The sequence below is a fragment of the Quercus robur genome, chromosome 12, assembly GCF_932294415.1.
Source record: "Quercus robur chromosome 12, dhQueRobu3.1, whole genome shotgun sequence".
In the NCBI taxonomy this organism is placed as follows: domain Eukaryota; kingdom Viridiplantae; phylum Streptophyta; class Magnoliopsida; order Fagales; family Fagaceae; genus Quercus; species Quercus robur.
In genome coordinates, this window is record NC_065545.1 from 35,700,072 (window position 1) to 35,719,982 (window position 19,911).

Sequence of the window (19,911 nt, forward strand, 5' to 3'; positions counted from 1 at the left end):
GCATACACTCTGCTCACAGGATACTCGGGAAACCGTTCCTGGTATTTATGCACTTGCTCGGTCACATCGCTCGGACACATCACCGTTTACGTGCCCAGCAGAATCTAAGAAAACTCCGCTGCCAAACATATTTACTGGAGTGGGAACCATTTCCAAGGACACTCATACCTAAAAACCCACTTTAGCCCATTAACATTGGACCCTTCTTTGCACTAAGGGAGAAGATTATGTGCCCGGCAGAATCTAAGGAAACTCCGCTGCCGAACATATTTACTGGAGTGGGAACCATTTCCAAGGCCACTCATACCTAAAAATCCACTTAAGCCCATTAACATTGGACCCTTCTTTGCACTAAGGGAGGAGATTACGATGATCATCCCATTAACGAAGGCTATAAATAGGAGAAATGAATGGATAGAAGGGGATGAAATTCTGAGGGTAAGAAAAGAGTAAGAAAGAGAGAAAAAGAGAGAGGAGTTAATGTGTGGAAAAAGGGAGAAAAGTGTTTGCATTGGGTCCCTTAACCTAGGACAACCCAAGGTAGGATACTCAGACCCACCAAATAAATAGATTGTGAGCCCAAGTAGTGGTTTGGCCCATCAAGCCCGTCTTTGGAGCTTACAAAAATTGTTTAAGGTTCTTCGGTGGTGGTGATGGAATGATAGAAAAATTTCAAAATCCGCACCAGTTGGTTGGTGTGAGAGTTGAAGTGGAACAAATGATGGAGTAAAGATAAAAAGAAGTCTCTGCAGCTGGTTAGAACGCCACAAGTGAAAGGTAATTATGAGTTAAAGAAAGTTACATTTGTGGAAAATGTCACAAGATTGTGGAGCCAAATTTGAGTAAGAAGTTCAAACTAGCATTGCTTGAACTCCATTGTTGAGCTTATGTTTTGTTGAGGACGAGGTGTCGGGGACCTCTACGACTCTATCCACAAAGTCAGCAAAGAGAAAATCTAAAGAGGCACAAGTGAAGAAACCTCATGAGCTGGAGGTGGAGAATTGTTTAGTCCAGCTCATGAATAGTTCAGAATTAATTTAACTTGATTAGTTATTTGAGTTTAATTTCTATATGTACTAGTCGCTAACCTGTGTGATGCATGAGATAGTTAAATAAAAATAAAAAGTATTTATTTTGCTTAAAGTCAAGGACTTGACTTAAAAAAATGTATAACTTAAAAATGAATGAAAATAAGTAAATTTTTTGTTCAATATAATGGTTTAGAAAAATTATTTTTCTTTCATATCATTGGTTCCATATAACACATTTTGAAATGAGCTATTCTATGGTGATGACTTCACACAATACTCAACTGCAATTAAATCTACCATCCACCACCAATCTAATCTATGTTATTTTGATAGTAGATTTACAAATTACATTCTCATATCCTCCATCATTTAAAAGGTAATTGGAGTAACAATTATATGTAATGTATAAATTTTATTCTTTTACAATATAAAATTATTATGATAGATTATTAAAATAATTAAAATAAAATCTAATGTTCTGAAAATTTTTTGAAATAGAATTTTAAATTTCTTAAAACTTTGTTAATAGAGTTTCTATTTTACCTAAAAGTGAACTATCATAATTAATGAGAATTTAACCATTTTTTGCAAAGAGAAGATAACCATAGGCCCAATTTTTATTTTAGAGAATAAGATGTTACAGTTAGATCTGTACCATGTGTAATACGTTAGTCCATTATGATAGTTCCAAATAATATCCTAATATCTATTGTAAAGACTAGATTAAGTCCTTGGCCCAAGGTGTGATTGGATCCAAGCCCAATAGGCCCAGTACAATGAATTTGTAGAGAGTGAGTTGGAGAACTAGGCTCTAATGAATGACTTAACAGTTAGGATGGACTTCAAAAGATAATCAAACAAAGATGGACTGAAGTTCTCTAAGTAAATTTGTCCTCGGCCCAATCCAAGGAGGTCTATTCCAGTATATATTGATTGAAAAAAGTTACAGATCTAATTCAAGCTGTTATAGTACTTTCTCTTATAAATTTTCGATCCTTTCTCCATGGAGAGTCTTTTACATTGTATAGTTCCCTTTTGATGATCTTGACCCTACACTTGTTGACTATTTAAGCCACTACTTGAATGCTTGTCCCATTGGACATCCTTTCTGGCCCTCTATGAGTTGGGATAACCAATGCAGCACTGTTTAGGAGTCTTCTTCATATAAATGCGGTCAGAAAGTTAGCTACAGTGCATTTAATGCGATGGCAGTAGTTTTATCTTAAATATTTCCTAACTCACATTCTTCCAGTATGTTCGTAACACACACCCCCAGCAGTGGAGTTTCCTAGAAGGTCACTTTGAGTGATAAGATATGCATTCGATCTGTGTTTGGCTTATCCGAGGAGATATTCCTCCTCGGACCACCTTTCCCAACTTTTCCACTTGCATGTTACTTAGGGGACTCTGAATTTAACACTCTCACTACTGTTTATTCGTCCTCGAACCAATCAACATCCTCGGCCAAATCCCAAGGCCTAATATACAATTTTGGGCCCTTATCCCTACACCTATTTATACGAGTTTTCTTTTTAATGATGCCATAAATGATGAAGTTTAATATAAGTCATTTAAGATCCAACATATCCAATAATTAAAAAATAATAATAATGATTTCAAAAGTCTTTTAATTGTAAATTTTTTTAATCATAAAATAAACTTTATCTAAATTTTAAAGGAAAGTATTCGGAATGATCACATTATCGATGCCATAACATAATGGTTACTGTAAAGACTCGATTCGTAACGACCCAAAATGATATTGGGTTCGCACGTAAAAAGGCCCAAACAATATAATTTGTAGAGCGTGGGTATTAAGAACTAGATTAACTTTCGTAGAAGAAAAAGATTTACCCTCACATTTATTGAAGGTTCAGAGCTGGCACAACAATCGGTTTTTCGTTGAAATAGATACAGTTCTTTTGTTTTTCACGTTTTTCTTCTTGAGTCTTTGCTTTTCTTTTTTTTCTTTTTTTTCTATTCTGATTCCTCCTTCTTTTCTGCATGTTCTTCTTTCAGATTATATACCACCCTCTGTGTTCCATCCTCACCACACACGTGTAGGTTGGGTTCGGGGGATTTCTTTCTGTCCCATCTAGCACCTCCTAGAACCTCCTATGGGCAGCTGTAAGGCTGCTTCATTACTATTCAGGTATCACCTCCACATTAATGCGGCCAGAGAGTTGGTTGAGAGGCAATTAATGCGGAGGCAGCTGTAGTTATAAATATTTGTTTGTCTTTTCTTTCTTATCCTTGGTCTGTTATCCCCTCTTCAGTGGTGACATAGTTCTGAGGTCCGATTGTAACAAGACCGTGTCCTGATCATCCTCGGACGCATACTGCCGAGGAGTATGGTGTCCTCGGACGAATACGGAACTCTACTTTCGTGATATTGACTACCCTACCCCCCTCTCGGTGGTTACCCTTACGACCTAACTTGGGCCTCCTCGGACGGATTTGCATCCTCGGATGGGTCGCAGGCCCAACGATCTTGACCTTAATGGGTCTGTTAATTGACTGGCCCCCACAGTTACAAATAGTAATATTATTAGTCATGATTAATAGATGAACAATGAAACTGTAAATTAACAATATTTTAACGATTCAAATACCAAGTTTAAACTACAACAACACATATATAGAAAACTCCAAATATTGGAACATTCTTTTTCTGCCATTTTCATTATTCAATCAAAACCAAAGTTTCAAAGATAATTTTAATTCAATTAAACCTAATACATACACATGAACATAAAAAATTCCAAAAATATCTTTTTCTACCTAATACAGTCACTATTTTTTTTCCTCATATTATTAACCAAAATATCTCTCATATATGTTAACATTAAACCTGATAAGAAAACTTTACATACCAATGAATAACCCTCATTGGCTGGGTATCAAAGTTAAGACATAGTCATATTATTTAAAATCATATATATCAATCAGAGTTCAAACAAAAAAAAAATATATATATCATCCAAATACATATATTAAATCATATATTCAGTAATTAAATATATTTGTGAAAATCCTTTATTCTTTACTTTAAATCAGTAATACAATTGAAATAAATTGTAACTATTATAAACAATTTTCAGTAGTTAAGCTACATTAGTATAAACAAAATAAAACCAATTAGGAGAAAGTTACTTACCTTAGTTAGCTTACCACAAAAAAACTTTTCCCAAATACATTCTCTAAAATCTTTAGATATCACCTAAAACAATTTTTCAAATACTATTTACTTAATAATCATATAATTTAAGAAAACTTATAACAGTAACTGACTAAAAGAAGAATTGCTAAAAATATATAATAATTTTTCACTATTATCTTGCACCAAAAATCCACATATTTATAATATATAAATATATATATATATATATATATATATTTCCATTACTTTCTGCCACTAATAATTCCTTGGGATAAGGCCGATAGATTACATATAGAGTGGATGTCAATTTGTATATATATATATATATATATGGATTTTACTAATGTGTGCACTAAGGGCACACATTAATTTTTATTTTTAGAAAAAAATTTCTCGAGAATTAAAAAAGTTATGACAGTTTTTTCAATTCCTGAAAAAATGTTTTCAAAAATAAAAAGCTTAATGTGTGCCCTTAGGGCACACATTAACCGGGCCCTATATATATATATATATATTTCCATTACTTTCTGCCGCTAATAATTCCTTGGGATAATAAGGCCGATAGATTACATATCGAGTCGATGTCAATTTGTAAAGGATCTCCACTTAGAACCATCTTCTTCTATGCGTGTGTTCCTTTTTTTTTTCCTGCCACCTGCCACCTGCCACCTGCCACCATTGATTCTCTTTTGAGATGAGGACAAAACCAAGTACAAGTAAGGCACATGGACACTTACGGTATAATACACCGATTTTTTTTACATCTGATAGCTTGTCAGACTACAACCCTACTGTCCTACATGACTTTTCCTATTCACCAAATCCACAATTTGGTAAACCTGTACAGAACCGGACCCATTAAACCAAAAAATCTGCAGATTCTTTCCACACTCAACTCCATCTCCAAATACCAAAATCAATGCAACAGACCATATTACAGAGTGGTATTAGAAGCATAGAAGTAGTTTTCTTTAATAAGAGAGAGTACGGACTGGAAAAGAGTGTTATTGTATTTGGCTAGAAGTCTAACTTGCGCGTTAGGGTTTTTTTTTTTTTTTTTTTTTCTTATAAATAGAGAGAGTATAAGGAGTCTAGAGATGGTAGGAGAGTATTGTAGAAAGAAGTGTTTGTTTTATATTTTGTAAGTTTTGTTTAAAAATAATAATAATGATGTGGCAAGTTTTGAAGAAGTCAACAAAAAGTCAAAGACTTCGGTTATATATATATATATATATATATATAAAGAGTTTATTCCTTGTCAAAAGAAATGTGTTCCTTCTCTATATATATAGAAAAAATATATATAAAAAAAAAAAATGTGTTCCCTAATCACCAAAGGATAAGCTTTGAAGCAATATACATTGACATGTACAACGCGGAGGAGTAACTTTGTTTTGTTTAAGAGTTGGAAGATAAAACTTTGTCTAGTGAGGGAGTGATGTAGGACAGAATTTGCAATTTAGTTTTTGTTATTTATTAAATTTGAATTTGAATTGTAATTTTTGGAATTTTAGGTTTAGGATTTTATTTACTTGATTTTAGGTATTTTAATACTTTTTAGGTCAAATTAGGTTCCCATTATGATTAAGTATTAATTAGGATTTATTTTATAATATATTATTTTATTTTTTAAGTTCTATGGAACCTTTTAATAGGTCTCCAAGTTTATAAACGTTTTTTCACTTTTAGATTCAATTTAATCAAAGTAATTTTTTGATGAATTCCAGACTCCTTTCTCCTTGTGGATTCAAGGTTATCTATTTGAAACAAACATGTTTTGTTTCTTGCATCTTGAAATAGATGTGTTCTATTTCTCATAGGCATTTCACTACATTAGTTGGTATTAGAGCTATGACTTATCAGGTCTGTATATTCATATGAAGAGGAATATGTTCAAAACATGAAAGGTCAAACACAAAACAAAATTTATCACATCCAAGTTCATGTGACAAGAAAAGAAAAGGGTTTGAGGGTTGACAAGATGCAACCAATTTCTAAATAAAATATAGAAGTTTAAGAGGAAGCTTGTGAAGATCTCATTATAGAAAAAGATAATAAAATTGAGATTGTGGGGGAGATTAATAAATATCCTAATATAAAGAAATTTCTTGAAGTCGAGATGGTAGAGACTGTTAAGGAAGAAATTGAAGATAAAATTTTCAAAGATCTCAGTGTAATCAATATAGTTGACTGACCCTGAGCTTCTATTATTTTGGTGGGAGGCAGCGAACCAAAGTTTATTGATTTTATTGGGTTTGAAAAGTTTGACGCAATCGTCGACTCTTATATAGTGAATCTTGTCAATTATATGAAGTCCAAGGAACAAGAAGTCCAAGTTGCTTAATTGATGACTTTCAGGTTTTGCAAGAAGACTAAAAAGATGAAGTACTCAAAGTATTTATTCGCTTGGTATGAAAGATTTCAGATCTCAACCATTAACTCAAGGACACTGTTTTTTTTTCTTCTTCAAGTGGAGGGGTTTGATGTAAGACAAAATATGCGATTTAATTTTGATTTTTAATTTTTGGAATTTTAGGTTTAGGATTTTTATTTGCTTGATTTTAGGTGCTCTTAATGCATTTTAGGTCAAATTATGGTTAGATATTAATTATGATTTATTTTAGAATATATATTTTTTGTATGTCAAGTTTTATGAAGCCTTTTAATAGGATTTTAAGTCTATAAATGTTTTTTCAATTGTAGATTTAGTTTAATAAAAAAGTCGGAGTTTTTCTCTATTATTTTATGGGGGATTTTTGACCCATTTTTTCCTTGTGAATTCAAAGATCCTCGTGAATTTGAAGTTATCTCTCAAATAAAGCAAACATGTTTTGTTTCTTGCTTATTGAAATAGTCTTGTTCTATTTATCGTAGATATTCCGCTACATTAGAGAGAGACTAAGCCTCTAGTGTGATAATGAGAGGGCAACTTTGGCTGTGTTAGATTTTGTGTTGATTTTTGTTTGTGAGAGTGGTTGTAATATTTATTATATATAGTGGATCATGGTTAACGGTACATGTCATAGATATAAGTATAGAGCTTGCCAACCACGTTAAGTTTTGTGTGTTATGGTTATAGATATTTTATCATTTTACGTGTCACCGCTAGCAAACCCAAATTCTTTCTAATTAATGGCAATAATAGTTATTCTAGAAACTCAAACAAGGAACGAAAAATTCCTTGGTCTTCATGAAATCTACCATTTTCACTTTAATTTCAACTATACAGAAATTGACTATGTCCTTTATTTCATTCTGCTTGGAGTCTTGGAGAGGCATCAGCCTATCAGGCCACTTACAATTCATACAGATATACTTATGTACACACCACCCCTTATTAACAGGATCCCATACAGGTTGCAATATCTGAGAACTTTGCCAAAATGGTTAACGTTGTCATGGTAAATTTGATGTTGATAGGTATAGAACTCGTCTATGTGGTGTCGAATAGTGATGTAGTGTTAGGCTAATTAGAACTGTTGACCTTGAAGGTTTTGAAAGTATCATGCATTCATGCAAAGCATTGGTGTAATTGGAATGTTTGGACTTGAAAAGGAATTGTATATGAATGATTTCGGATAAGGAAAATCTACCCTGGCTGCAACGCAATTAAAGAGCGTTGATTGGCCAAATAATTGACCATAGCATGTTCATTGAAAGTTGAAACGAAAAGTCATCCTTGATGGCAGCAACAAATGGAATATATATATATATTAGAGAAATCGTAGAAGTCACATTTTAGTACTAATAAGTCACTACGACGTATGAAAGAAATCACACACTTCTCCATCAAGTTGCATAATTTATTAGTAATTTGTAGTTCCACTCCTGATTTGTACATATAAGGAATGGCCAAGTATTTCCAAAGTGAAACTTTATTTATATTTTTATCACTGGTCCATAGCAATACATAGGGTACTTGTGCTGACAAAGCATGCAATACAATCCCTAGACTAGCAACTAAATGATTAACAAACTGTTCCAATCATATACTAATATTGGAAGCTAATGAACAACAATCCTATTATTTATTGAGCAACGCGAATTAAGAGCTAGCACTACCTGTGCTGAGAAAGCATACAATACCGTACCCTAGTTAGTAAAAAGAAACCATTATCAAACTGTTCCCATAATAATCACACTTAAAATATTATTGGAATCTAAAAAAGAGAGCTTCAAGTGAGCTGAATGTATGAGTCATAAGCAGCCCCAGCCTCCCAATCACTAGGCAGAGCATTTTTTGACTCAACCCACTTTATACCCGAGCTGCCACTCACTTGGAACCTCAATTTGATTGGACCACTTGGCGGGCTAGCCAAGTCCCACACTGCCCCGTAGGCCCTACGCATGGCCCTCCATTGTTGACAATCCTCCTGCATCATAAAGCAACCAGATCCATCATTTTAATAAGAGTAATGTTTATTATACAGCGTACATGAGTACACATGTTGCCCAAAATAACTGAAATTGTGACTTAAAATCACAATTTTAATTATTTCAAGCCATGTGTATTGTGTGCACAACAAATATTAATAATTTTATATATGTATATCATTCTAGCTGTTATTTCATGGTTTCAATTATTACCTTTAATTTGAATGCTACTAACCAAATAATACTATAGTAATATCACTTAAAAGGGATTAATATATAACTAATTTATTAAAATCTTAAAGGATTAGTTTAGTAGTTTTTTGTCTTGCGTGATTCATAAAGATATTAGTTTAAGCATGAGTTGGATTAGATTTTAGTTCACTTATATGTGTATGATTTTTTAAAACGTTCACTTTATTATTTTAGATAAAAGTACTATCAATTTTCAACGAAGAAACAAATAAACTGTAACAAAAAGTTAACTAATCGAATAAACAAATAAAACTTGTAATATTTTTATTATCACTCTTTTTGAAGTGCACATACCTGCCAAAATTCAACGGCAGTGATGTCGTTTTGTCCAGCAACGTATAATAGTACTATAGCTAGGTAGCGAGGATAATTGCTACTCTCATGGACCTTAAACATGAGGTTGTAACCAGAGTATTTGCATGAAATCCTTCGGTATTCTATATCGACCACACCGTAAGAAAACAACTGCAAAACAACGTTGGGACGTGCCAACTTTGCATAGGCTCTTGGGCTGAGGATGAAGTCAGTTTTGTCTCCTTCACCATAGTCAGTCACCACTATGTTCACCCCTTCATCAGCGCAATATTGTGGTGTTGTGCACCTAACCTGATGATTCATTCACAAACAATTACGTGTATGATTATGGATACTACAGCAAAGGAGTCACTTTTTTTTTAGTGCCTAACACAATTATTGCCCTTGAACTTCATATAATATTCATATGGGGAGTGTTATCTACTCTCTCCATCCCACTTTGTTTGTCCTCTATTCCATTTTAGGATGTCCTAAAATATTGTTCTATTTTTAAAAATAAAAGTCATTAATTTACTAATATTCCTATTATACCCCTATTTTATTAATAATTCAATTTTTTGATAAATTTATTTAAGGATAGTTTTGGAAACTTATACATTTTTAAAGGTAGACAAGACAATAAATGATGTTATCTTAAAAAGTTTGACTTTTCAAACAGGACAAACAAAGTGAGACGAAGGGAGTAATTCAGTTATCTACGGTAACATTAAATAATACTCCCTTCGTCCCACTTTGTTTGTCCTCTATTCCATTTTAGGATGTCCCAAAATATTGTCCTGTTTCTAAAAATAAAAGTCATTAATTTACTAATGTTCCTATTATACCCATATTTTATTAATAATTCAAATTTTTGATAAATTTATTTAAGGGTAATTTTGGAAACTTATACATTTTTAAAAGGTAAACAAGATAATAAATGATGTTTCCTTAAAAAGTTTGACTTTTCAAACAGGACAAACAAAATGGGACGGAGGGAGTAAAGAAAAAGTAATTATGACTTTGTAAGTTGAAATTGTATCGTATTTATAAAGTATTATTTTGACTGCATTTTGTAAGATAATTAAGCGGCTTCAATTTTACCTGATAGCATGCACCACAACCAGTTCCATTCCTAAACAGCCTAGACACTCCAGCCACGCTGCCATCATTAACAGTCCTTCCAAACTCGCGAAAGCCACAAGCTCCACCTATATCACCATATATATATTATGAGTTCAACTATAACATGATTAGCTAAAATTCTACTTACTGTTTGATTAGCAATTGTTGATTTCTTGCTCTCTCGAGCAAAAATCAATGCAAATCTGTTGAGAAAAAGAATAGAAGTCCAACACACACATTTGCATAATATCTTAAACATAACAAATTAATGCACGTACTTGGAGTCCCATAGCAATCAGGGCTACCATAATAGGTTGCTCTTGAGCGGGTAAAAGTGTCTTCAGAGTAACACCGTACTGCAAGCAAGAGTACCATGACACAAAGAAGAAAGACTTGGTTTTTAAGTGCAAATCCCATGTCTTAAGGGACTAAGTTTCCTAACACTATGAGAGATAGGCTATGAGAGATGGGAAGCCAAGAAATAACAATCCCATATTTATAGTTGGGGTCTTGAGGCAACGTGTTGAGATAAGAGGCAGCTATAGCTACTTTCTTCCACTTGGAAATAAGGAATGTGACGTGGGGCTCAATATTTAGATAAATAATTTTACGTGTACACGATACACCCTCTTATTGACCCTTTAAGACCATTCTATAATGACTTGTATCTATTATTCTAAGAAAATGATTTAGAAGAAATCTCACCAACTTTTTCCGTGTTTTACTTTTTGACTAGGCTGCCTGCACCCGCGGTTTCCTTAATTTTGTATCTAAAACCTTAATTATTGCTTTTGGAACTAAATCACTATCTTTTGATTCTAATTAGTCATCCATATTTGCTAAGTCTTACTGTTCAGTAACATTTTCCATTTTCTCCAATGAAGAAAACTTGGATTCAAATTTCTCCCTTTCATTTGTTACATGTATCGGGGTGAATAAAAAAGTTCATCCAGATTAAATGGTTCTGACCAAAACTACTTAAGCAAATCCAATTAAGTGCAAACACAGTGAGATCAAACAAGAGATTGCTCTGCACGTTTTTTGCAGGATGTGGAAGAAGCTAATGAGAAGTTTCGGGCATGTGGAGGAATCTGCTCCTACCCCATTATTTGACAATAGGTTGGGCCGTTTCGCAACATTCTTGTCCTTTATTAATTTTTTAAGGATATATATAATTCAGCGTGAAAGAGTTGAAACATCATCAAATTGAGAGAAAACTCAAGCCCTGCTTGAGAGGACTGAAGTGGTGACAAAAGCAAATTATCTGATTCACAGCCTAAGACGCACAAGCACGGGTTCGGGACCACGTGTAGGTATACGATAAGAGAATATGACAATTCTTAAAAACCTAGAATACAATAAAGTGGAAATATTATTAAGTATTTATTTTTCATATATTGTTAAGTATATAACAATTAAGAGTAATAATAGATAATAAAGTGAATTCATGACATTAAATAATGTTTAGAATATAAAAAAGAGTATCTGTGCACCCTAATCACAACTCACAACCATATAAATATTTATTCTTTCATTTTTGTATGTTGTTTCAAATGATAGAATCTAATCAAACATATCATTACAGAGATATTTTGAATTCTTAAAAAAAAAAAAAAAAAAAGGAAATTAGTTGTTTTATTCTTCTGTTCCATTAGGATGCACTTTTGATATCATTTTAAGTCAAATCTAAAAAGACATGAGGTAATCACAATTGAGTTCCCTTTAAAAAAAAGGCATTTCCATTCATAGTTTACACAGGAATAATTGTTAAGAATATTACAAATTTTGTTATATAATTTTTACAAATAAATGTATCATTAATCACAAGAAATTAATTTCTATAATAATTTATGAAGTTATAGATATCTGAAAATTTTGTATTTATTTTTCAAACTATTATTATTATTATTTTTTTTTTTTTTGGAGAATCTTTTATTTGTCAAACTAAAATGCAAAAACATTTGGCTTTAAACAACTGGATTAACCCACAGCCACCAAAGCCATCATTAGGTTTAGTTGTAACGCACTAAGAGGTTCTGTTAAACCTATAACTCAAACGTATGTTTCCTCGTGTCAAAGTTTGGGTTAGTGGGTTTGGGGTATTAGCAGTACTGATTATAAGTCATAATTCCGTTACTAGGATTTCGAAAACAACTTGGTCAATAACTTTTGGGGTACTATGTGAATGTGGCTCAATTTTACTTTACACATAGATCACCCTTGGAAAATTGTCTCCTTGCCTCAAAAGATGCTTTTATGAAAGGGCTAGCAAGTTATCTTATGCTAAGAGATTTTTCTTCTACTCCATGAGCACTATGTTGGTATTGAAATGGTCAATAAGCTTCTACTCCTTTAGTACACTGCCTGTATGCTTTGGTTCCCTGTATTGATTTCTTTATTCTATGAAGTTATATTATTTATCAAAATATAAGCTTCTATTCCTTTAACAAACAGAACTCAGCAAAGCCATCTGTCTCGAATCAGCAAAGCCATCTGTCTCGGGTCAAACAAAGTAAAAATGTTCCACATATCATCAATCAATATATTATATATAAGAGAGATACTACGTCCACAACATTTTTACAACAAATCATAGGTGGTTAGTTGTTATTGGTTCAAATTTGAACCTAACACTATAATTAATTTTTTGCCTCAACAATAACAACCAGTAACAACCTGCCACCTAAAATTTGTTATAAAAATATTGTAAAAATATTGTGGACATATCATTTCTCTATATATAAAAGTAGAGACCTCATGTGAGAGTGCATGAGGTCTTGCCATGTGACGCTCTAATTTTGCATTTAACATTTTTTTACCTCTTTTCATTAAGCTTTTTTTTTTTTACTTTTACCCAAAAATTCATTTAACTTATTTTTACTGTTATCTTATTAATTGTTTGAGCCACTATATTAGTATTAAAAACAAAAGAAAAAAAAATTAAGAACTATTAACCACCACCCCTCCGTCATACATGGCATGGTCCTGTTACTCTTTTGCATTTATTTTTGTTTTCATGATTTTTTTTTTTTTAAAAAAAATTAATATTACCTTGAGAATGCTACAAAAGTGCAGTGAAGCTACTGAACAAATTTTTAATATCTCAAAATGTATTTGTTTCTTTACTCTAATTTAGTTTACATTTTTTTTGTATAATATATGTGCAACATTTTTCAAAACTGTCTTACATAAACTATCACAAAATAAATAATCTATGCATTGCACGGCCAACTTACTAGTATCTTATAAAAGAAAGCCACATTCCACTTTTCATTTCTTCAGTCCTAACCTCATTTCTTTTTAGGAACATGTAGAGTATGCCTAAGCTGCTTTAGCTGCCATAGCTGTATTCATGCACCCTTACAGATATATGCATTAAACATGTAGAGTATGCTATTTACAGCTTGAACAATTGAAGCCTACCAACATAGGATAGATCCACTGCACTCTTAGAAGATATTTTGGCCGAAATCTTAACAAAGGTTGAAAATCCTAAAGCTTCTTAATGCTGAAAGCTTCCCAAGGGCATACACAGTCTAGATTGGAGCATATCCTCCTTGAAATTCAGAATGGGGAAGTCTTTATTTTTCAGTATTCGAGACCTAGACAAAGAATTGAAAGAAAAAATCAAATTTGCTTTGATTTGCCCTTGAAGCAAAACGGTGTCTAAAACTCATTCAAAACTAACTGAATGGTATAAGTTGAAGCACTATGAACAGAAAAACACAATTAGGAAAGTTAAGTTTAAGCCATTGACATTTTAGATGAAAAACTAAGTTATGTTTAAAGTTTAATCAGATACTAGATAAAGCTTAGAAAACACCTTTGTACCATTGATCAGCAGTTTCTACGTGATAGACTCAGGGCCGGTTCAACGAATTTGGGGGTCCTAGGAGAATATTTTAAATGGGGCCTTTTATTATATTTAATTATAAATTCATATATATTTTTCAATTAAAATTTATTTTTCTTGCTTTTTGAGAGGCAAAATTACTAATTAAGTTTTTGCATTCAAGTTCTGCTAACATTTCCTTTTCAATTGATAATATGGCTAATCTACTTAATCTTTTTTATGACATAGTTGATCTTAAGTAATATTTTATTAATTTTAATTTTGAAAAACTTCTTTCTGCGGATGCAACTGTAACAGGTATAGTAAGTAATATTCTAAAAGTAATACATGCATTTTTAAAAGATTCTAGCCTCTTTATATAATTTAGTACATTAATTGGAGAGTTTTCATTTATTTGCAAAACTTCTTTTAAAACTTTTAGTTCTGAAAATAAATTTAAGCCATCAATATCAAAATAAGTTTCATGTGTGAGAAAACATTCAAGATTATGACAATTTTTTTGCAAACTATCGTCATCTAGTGATTTTAGTTTTTCAAAATTAAATAAAAAACCAAAAATATTTTCATATATTTGAAATTGTTCAAACCTACTTTCAATTGAAGAAATAGTTTGATCTACTATATATAAAAAATAATTAATTCTAAAATATTCTTCAGCGGATTATGTTGTCTCATCATTGACATTCTCATCAAACTGTTTTTTTTTCTATGAATTATACGTTTTTTTCACAAAATATATGCTCTATTTCCATTTTGGTTGCAATTTCTTTAGATGAATTCATAGCAAATGTAAAAATTCATCTTCTCTATATTTAAAAAAAAAAAAGATATGAGACCTTTTCATTGATCTATAGCAACATCAATATGCATATCTTTCAATTGTAAATTTTTACTAACAGAGTTTGATGTCACAAATAATCCAAGTCCATAACTCGTCCATATGTCTCGTCCAACGACAGAAACAACAATAGGCGAAGAGAATTACAAGCGTACCAGCGACCCTCGTCCGTATATGGACGAGCTTAATACCTCAAGATCTACTCGTCATTTATGAACGACAAGCCTTCCAAGATGATCTCGTCCGTCTTTCACTAAAAGTGGACGAGATCATCCTGGAGGTCTCGTCCATCCTTACTATGGATGGACTAAAAGTGGACGAGCTCCTCATGAAGGTCTCGTCCATCCTCACTATGGATGGACGAGTTCATCGGCCCGTCCGACCTAAGTAACTTCCACAGCGGTTACTCCCAATTCTCCGGACTCCTCGACACTGGGAACGGTTACCAAACAGATAACCGTTCCACACACACACTATATAAGGCTTCTTCGATGAAGGAAAAAGGTATTCAGACATTTTCTTACTTTTAAGAGAATACTTCTTCGTTACAGAAAGTTCAAAGTAACTAACTTGATCATCGGAGGATTTTTGGCCGGTCATCACCGGTCCCCTCTGATTCTGTGTCTTTGGTATTACAGGAGATAGCCCGAAGATCAACGTTCAAGTCTTATCAACCCACTGATAATCAAGGAATCATCAGTTGGCGCCGTCTGTGGGAAGAATTGTTTTACAGTTTGTTTCTCCGTGACAAAGGGTTGATGGTTCGGACTAGATCAAGGGCTACTAGCCCAGGCCATCAGGGAAGCAGCAACCCGCTTCGCGATCGCCAGTCTGCGCCGGTCATGCAGTCATCTGCCCAACATGCACAATCTATGGCAGACGCTATGGCGGAGTTGACTCGCCAAAACCAAGAATTACGAATGGAGATTAATATGAGGAGGCAAACACAAGAAGAATGTGAAGGAAGACAAACAGATGGTCATGGTGGAAGAGAGAATACCGAAGTCGGAAGTCAGTTTAGAGGCACCACTTCGCGAACGGTACCATACTTGAAGGAAGAAATGGACCAAATGAAGAGAGTTATGGAGGAGATGAAAGAGAATATGAAAAGAGCGAATCCGATAGAAGACTTGGTTCACAGGACTGATTCTCCCTTTACGGCCTCCATCAACGGTCACCCACTACCATCAAAGTTCAAGTTGCCTTCTCTGGATTCATATGATGGAACACGTGACCCGTTTGATCACATAGCCACTTTCAAGACCACCATGCATCTTCAAGGAGTGCCTGATGAGATAATGTGTAGGGCCTTCCCAACCACCCTTAAGGGTTCGGCGCGAGTTTGGTTTAGTAAAATACCTCCAAATTCGATGAGTTCTTTTGAAGAGTTAAGCAAGTTATTTGTTAACAATTTCATTGGAGGACAAAGGCACAAGCGTTCCTCGTCCAGTTTGTTGACGATAGAGCAGGGAGAGAACGAGAGCCTTCGGTCATTTATCACCCGTTTTAACAGGGAAGCACTCAGTGTGGATGAAGCAGATGATAAGCTTCTACTGGCAGCCTTCCACAACGGGGTGAATTCAGATCTGTTTATACATAAGCTCTACGAGAAAGAGCCCCAGTCCATGGCCGAACTCGTCCATTCGGCTCAAAATTTTATGAATGCGGAAGATGCAATCATTGCTAAGAAGAGGAAGAGGTCCGAGAGAATGGACGCAAATCCCAGTCGTCAGCACGAGCAGGGTACTCGTCCAAAGAAGGGACGGATGGAGGAAAGGAGAGATCGAGAAAGTAAGAAGCCAGGTCCTCCAGTACGGAACCAGCAGTATACCCCTTTAAACGCCCCACTTGAGCAAGTCCTTATGCAAATCAAGGATGATCCTTCCTTGAAGTGGCCGGAGAAAATGAAGGGTGATCCCAACAAGTGCAACAGGAACAAGTACTGTCGTTTCCATAGGGATCATGGTCATGACACGGACGAGTGTTTTGACTTGAAGCAACAAATTGAAAATCTCATAAGGCAAGGGAAGCTGAGGGGTTTCCTTGGACGAGACCAGAGGGACGAGAAACAAAAGGGAAAGATGGAAGATTCATCGCGACCACCACTCGGGGAGATAAGAGTCATCATTGGGGGAAGTACAACTGGCCAGTCGTCCAAGTCCAAGAAAGCTTACTTGAAGGTAGTACAAAGCGTCCAGCTTTCTGGACGATCACCAATAGTAAGATCCACGGACGAGCGGGCAATTACTTTCACGGACGAGGACGCTGACAGAATTCATCACCCTCATGATGATGCCCTCGTCATCTCCTTACTAATTGCAAACTACACAACCAGAAGAGTGCTTGTGGACAATGGAAGCTCAGCAGACATTTTATATTATCCAGCTTTTCAGCAGATGAGATTAGGACGAGACCAGCTGCGTCCAGTGAACTCCCCCCTAGTAGGCTTTGGTGGGATGAAGGTGCAACCAGTGGGTACCATTTCCTTATCCGTGATAGTGGGGGCATATCCACAACAGATTACCAAGGATGTGAACTTCCTCGTGGTAGATTGTCCATCCTCTTACAATGCCATCATTGGGAGGCCAACTTTGAATAGTTGGAAAGCTGTTACCTCTACTTACCACTTATCAGTCAAGTTTCCGACAGAACACGGGGTAGGACAGGTACAAGGTGACCAACTGGCAGCAAGAGAGTGTTACTTGGCCATGCTGGCCATGGATGAACAAGTTCAAGCAATGAACATTGAAGAAAAGAGGGTTGTAGCAGAACCCACTGAAGCATTGGAAGATATTCCCTTGGATGAAAATAACCCTGAGAGGTGTACCAGGGTTGGAGCAGATTTAGAAGAGAAGATTAAGACGGACCTCGTCCAATTTTTGAAGAACAACATCGACGTGTTTGCATGGAGTCACGATGATATGCCGGGTATAGACCCTAGTGTCATTACCCACCGTTTGAATGTATGTCCTTCCTCCAAGCCTGTGCGGCAAAAGAAGAGGGTGTTTGCCCCAGAAAGAGATAGTGCAATCAAGGACGAGGTCCAAAAGCTGATGGTAGCAAAGTTCATTCGGGAAGTGTACTACCCGGATTGGTTGGCCAATGTAGTAATGGTCAAAAAACCGAATGGAAAGTGGAGAATGTGCGTTGACTTCACTGATCTGAATAAGGCTTGCCCCAAGGACAGCTATCCGTTACCGCGCATTGACCAGTTAGTAGACTCAACTGCAGGCCACAAATTGCTCAGCTTCATGGATGCCTTTTCAGGATACAATCAGATAAGAATGGACGAGGTTGATCAAGATAAGACATCTTTTGTCACCAGTCAAGGCTTATTCTGCTATAAGGTGATGCCGTTTGGTTTAAAGAATGCAGGGGCGACATATCAGAGGTTGGTCAACCACATGTTCCGTCCGCAGATTGGGCGGAATGTGGAAGTCTATGTAGATGACATGCTGGTGAAAAGTCAGGACGAAGGAAGACATCTAGACGACCTGCAGGAGACATTTGAGACATTGAGGCGGTATCACATGAAGCTGAATCCTAGCAAATGTGCTTTTGGAGTATCATCAGGGAAATTCCTTGGCTTCATGGTATCCCACAGGGGAATTGAAGCAAATCCAGATAAAATTCAAGCAATACTGGACATGAAGCCACCGCAAAATACCAAGGAAATCCAATCCCTCACTGGACGAGTCGCTGCGCTTAACAGGTTTGTCTCCAAAGCTACTGATAAATGTTTGCCATTTTTTAAGGTTCTCAAAAAAGCATTCGAATGGACCGACGAGTGTCAGAGAGCTTTCGAAGATTTGAAGGTATACCTTACCAGGGCACCGCTGCTAAGTCCATCAGTGGAAGGAGAAGAACTATATTTGTACCTAGCGGTAACCCCATATGCTGTGAGCTCAGCATTGATAAGAGAGGAAGATAAAGTCCAAAGACCTGTGTATTATACAAGCAAGGCATTGAAAGGAGCGGAAGGACGATATCCACAAATGGAGAAGTTGGCCTTCGCACTAATCACAGCTTCAAGGAAGCTGAGGCATTATTTCCAAGCACATGTCATTAATGTTATGACAGATCATCCTCTCAAAAAAGCAATGAATAGACTGGAAGCTGCAGGGCGATTAATCCAGTGGGCTGTGGAGCTAAGTGAGTTCGATATCAGATATCAACCAAGGCATTCCATAAAAGCTCAAGCCCTAGCGGATTTTATCGCAGAGTTTACCCCAAGTCGTAATGAGGCAGAGGACAGCAAGAGATGGATCGTCCACGTGGATGGTTCGTCTACACGGCATGCAGGAGGAATTGGTGTGGTCTTGCAGTCCCCAGAGGGAGACAAACTGAAACATAAAGTCCGTCTACAGTACCAAGCGACAAACAATGAAGTCGAATATGAAGCCCTCCTCAAAGGGCTAGAATTGGCGAAGTCCGTAGAGGCCAAGTCCATATGTGTCATGGGAGATTCCCAACTGATCATGGGGCAAGTGAAAGGGATGTATGAAGCGAAGGAAGGACAAATGAAGAAATACCTTGGTAGGGTGATGCGCCTTGTGAAAAGGTTCGAAAAAGCTGACTTCGTTCAAATCCCCAGGGAGGAGAACGTGGAAGCTGATACTATAGCAAAAGAGGCCTCAGCAGATGAATCATTAGAGAAGTCAGATGAAGTTCAGTATATGCCGAGTATAGATGCCCAGGAAGTACAGCAGGTGGATAACAGAGAAAATTGGATGACTCCCATTATATCATATTTGAAAGACGGACGACTACCAGAAGAAAAGGACGAGGCCAGAAAGGTGAGGGTGAGATCAGCTAGATACGTCCTTATGAATGAAGTGCTATACAAGAGAGGCTTCTCTCAACCTTACCTTAGGTGCCTAGCTCCGGACGAAGCGAACTACGTGCTGAGAGAAGTTCACGAAGGGGCATGTGGCAATCACTCAGGAGCCAGATCACTTGTCCACAAGGTCGTCCGTGCAGGATATTA

At 35.6% G+C, this 19,911-nt stretch overlaps 2 protein-coding genes across 2 annotated transcripts in view; both read right to left on the reverse strand.

The window, feature by feature from the left end:
- Window positions 1–8,048: 8,048 nt before the first annotated feature.
- LOC126709154 (expansin-like B1) lies at window positions 8,049–10,711 on the reverse strand. The gene is made up of 4 exons (XM_050409266.1): window positions 10,512–10,711; window positions 10,213–10,319; window positions 9,112–9,423; window positions 8,049–8,564 (listed from the first exon to the last, which is right to left on the reverse strand). Exons 1-4 carry the CDS (start codon window positions 10,648–10,650, stop codon window positions 8,367–8,369), a joined length of 756 nt encoding a protein of 251 aa, XP_050265223.1. The 5' UTR covers window positions 10,651–10,711; the 3' UTR covers window positions 8,049–8,366.
- The window catches only part of LOC126709155 (expansin-like B1), a 39,709-nt gene continuing 27,846 nt past the window's right edge, over window positions 8,049–19,911 (reverse strand). Inside the window, exon 5 of the transcript XR_007649326.1 lies at window positions 8,049–8,253. The gene's annotated coding sequence lies outside the window, so the exon portion shown is untranslated. The remainder of the gene's footprint in view (window positions 8,254–19,911) is intronic.

What these genes read in the sequence shown, in the direction of transcription:
- LOC126709154 (XM_050409266.1), bottom strand. Translation starts at nt 10,650, where the DNA reads ATGGGATTTGCACTTAAAAACCAAGTCTTTCTTCTTTGTGTCATGGTA. An exon ending in TGATTGCTATGGGACTCCAA is followed by an intron (nt 10,320 to 10,511) that starts GTACGTGCATTA and finishes ATGGTGATATAG; the next exon opens with GTGGAGCTTGTGGCTTTCGC. An exon ending in GTTGTGGTGCATGCTATCAG is followed by an intron (nt 9,424 to 10,212) that starts GTAAAATTGAAG and finishes ATGAATCATCAG; the next exon opens with GTTAGGTGCACAACACCACA.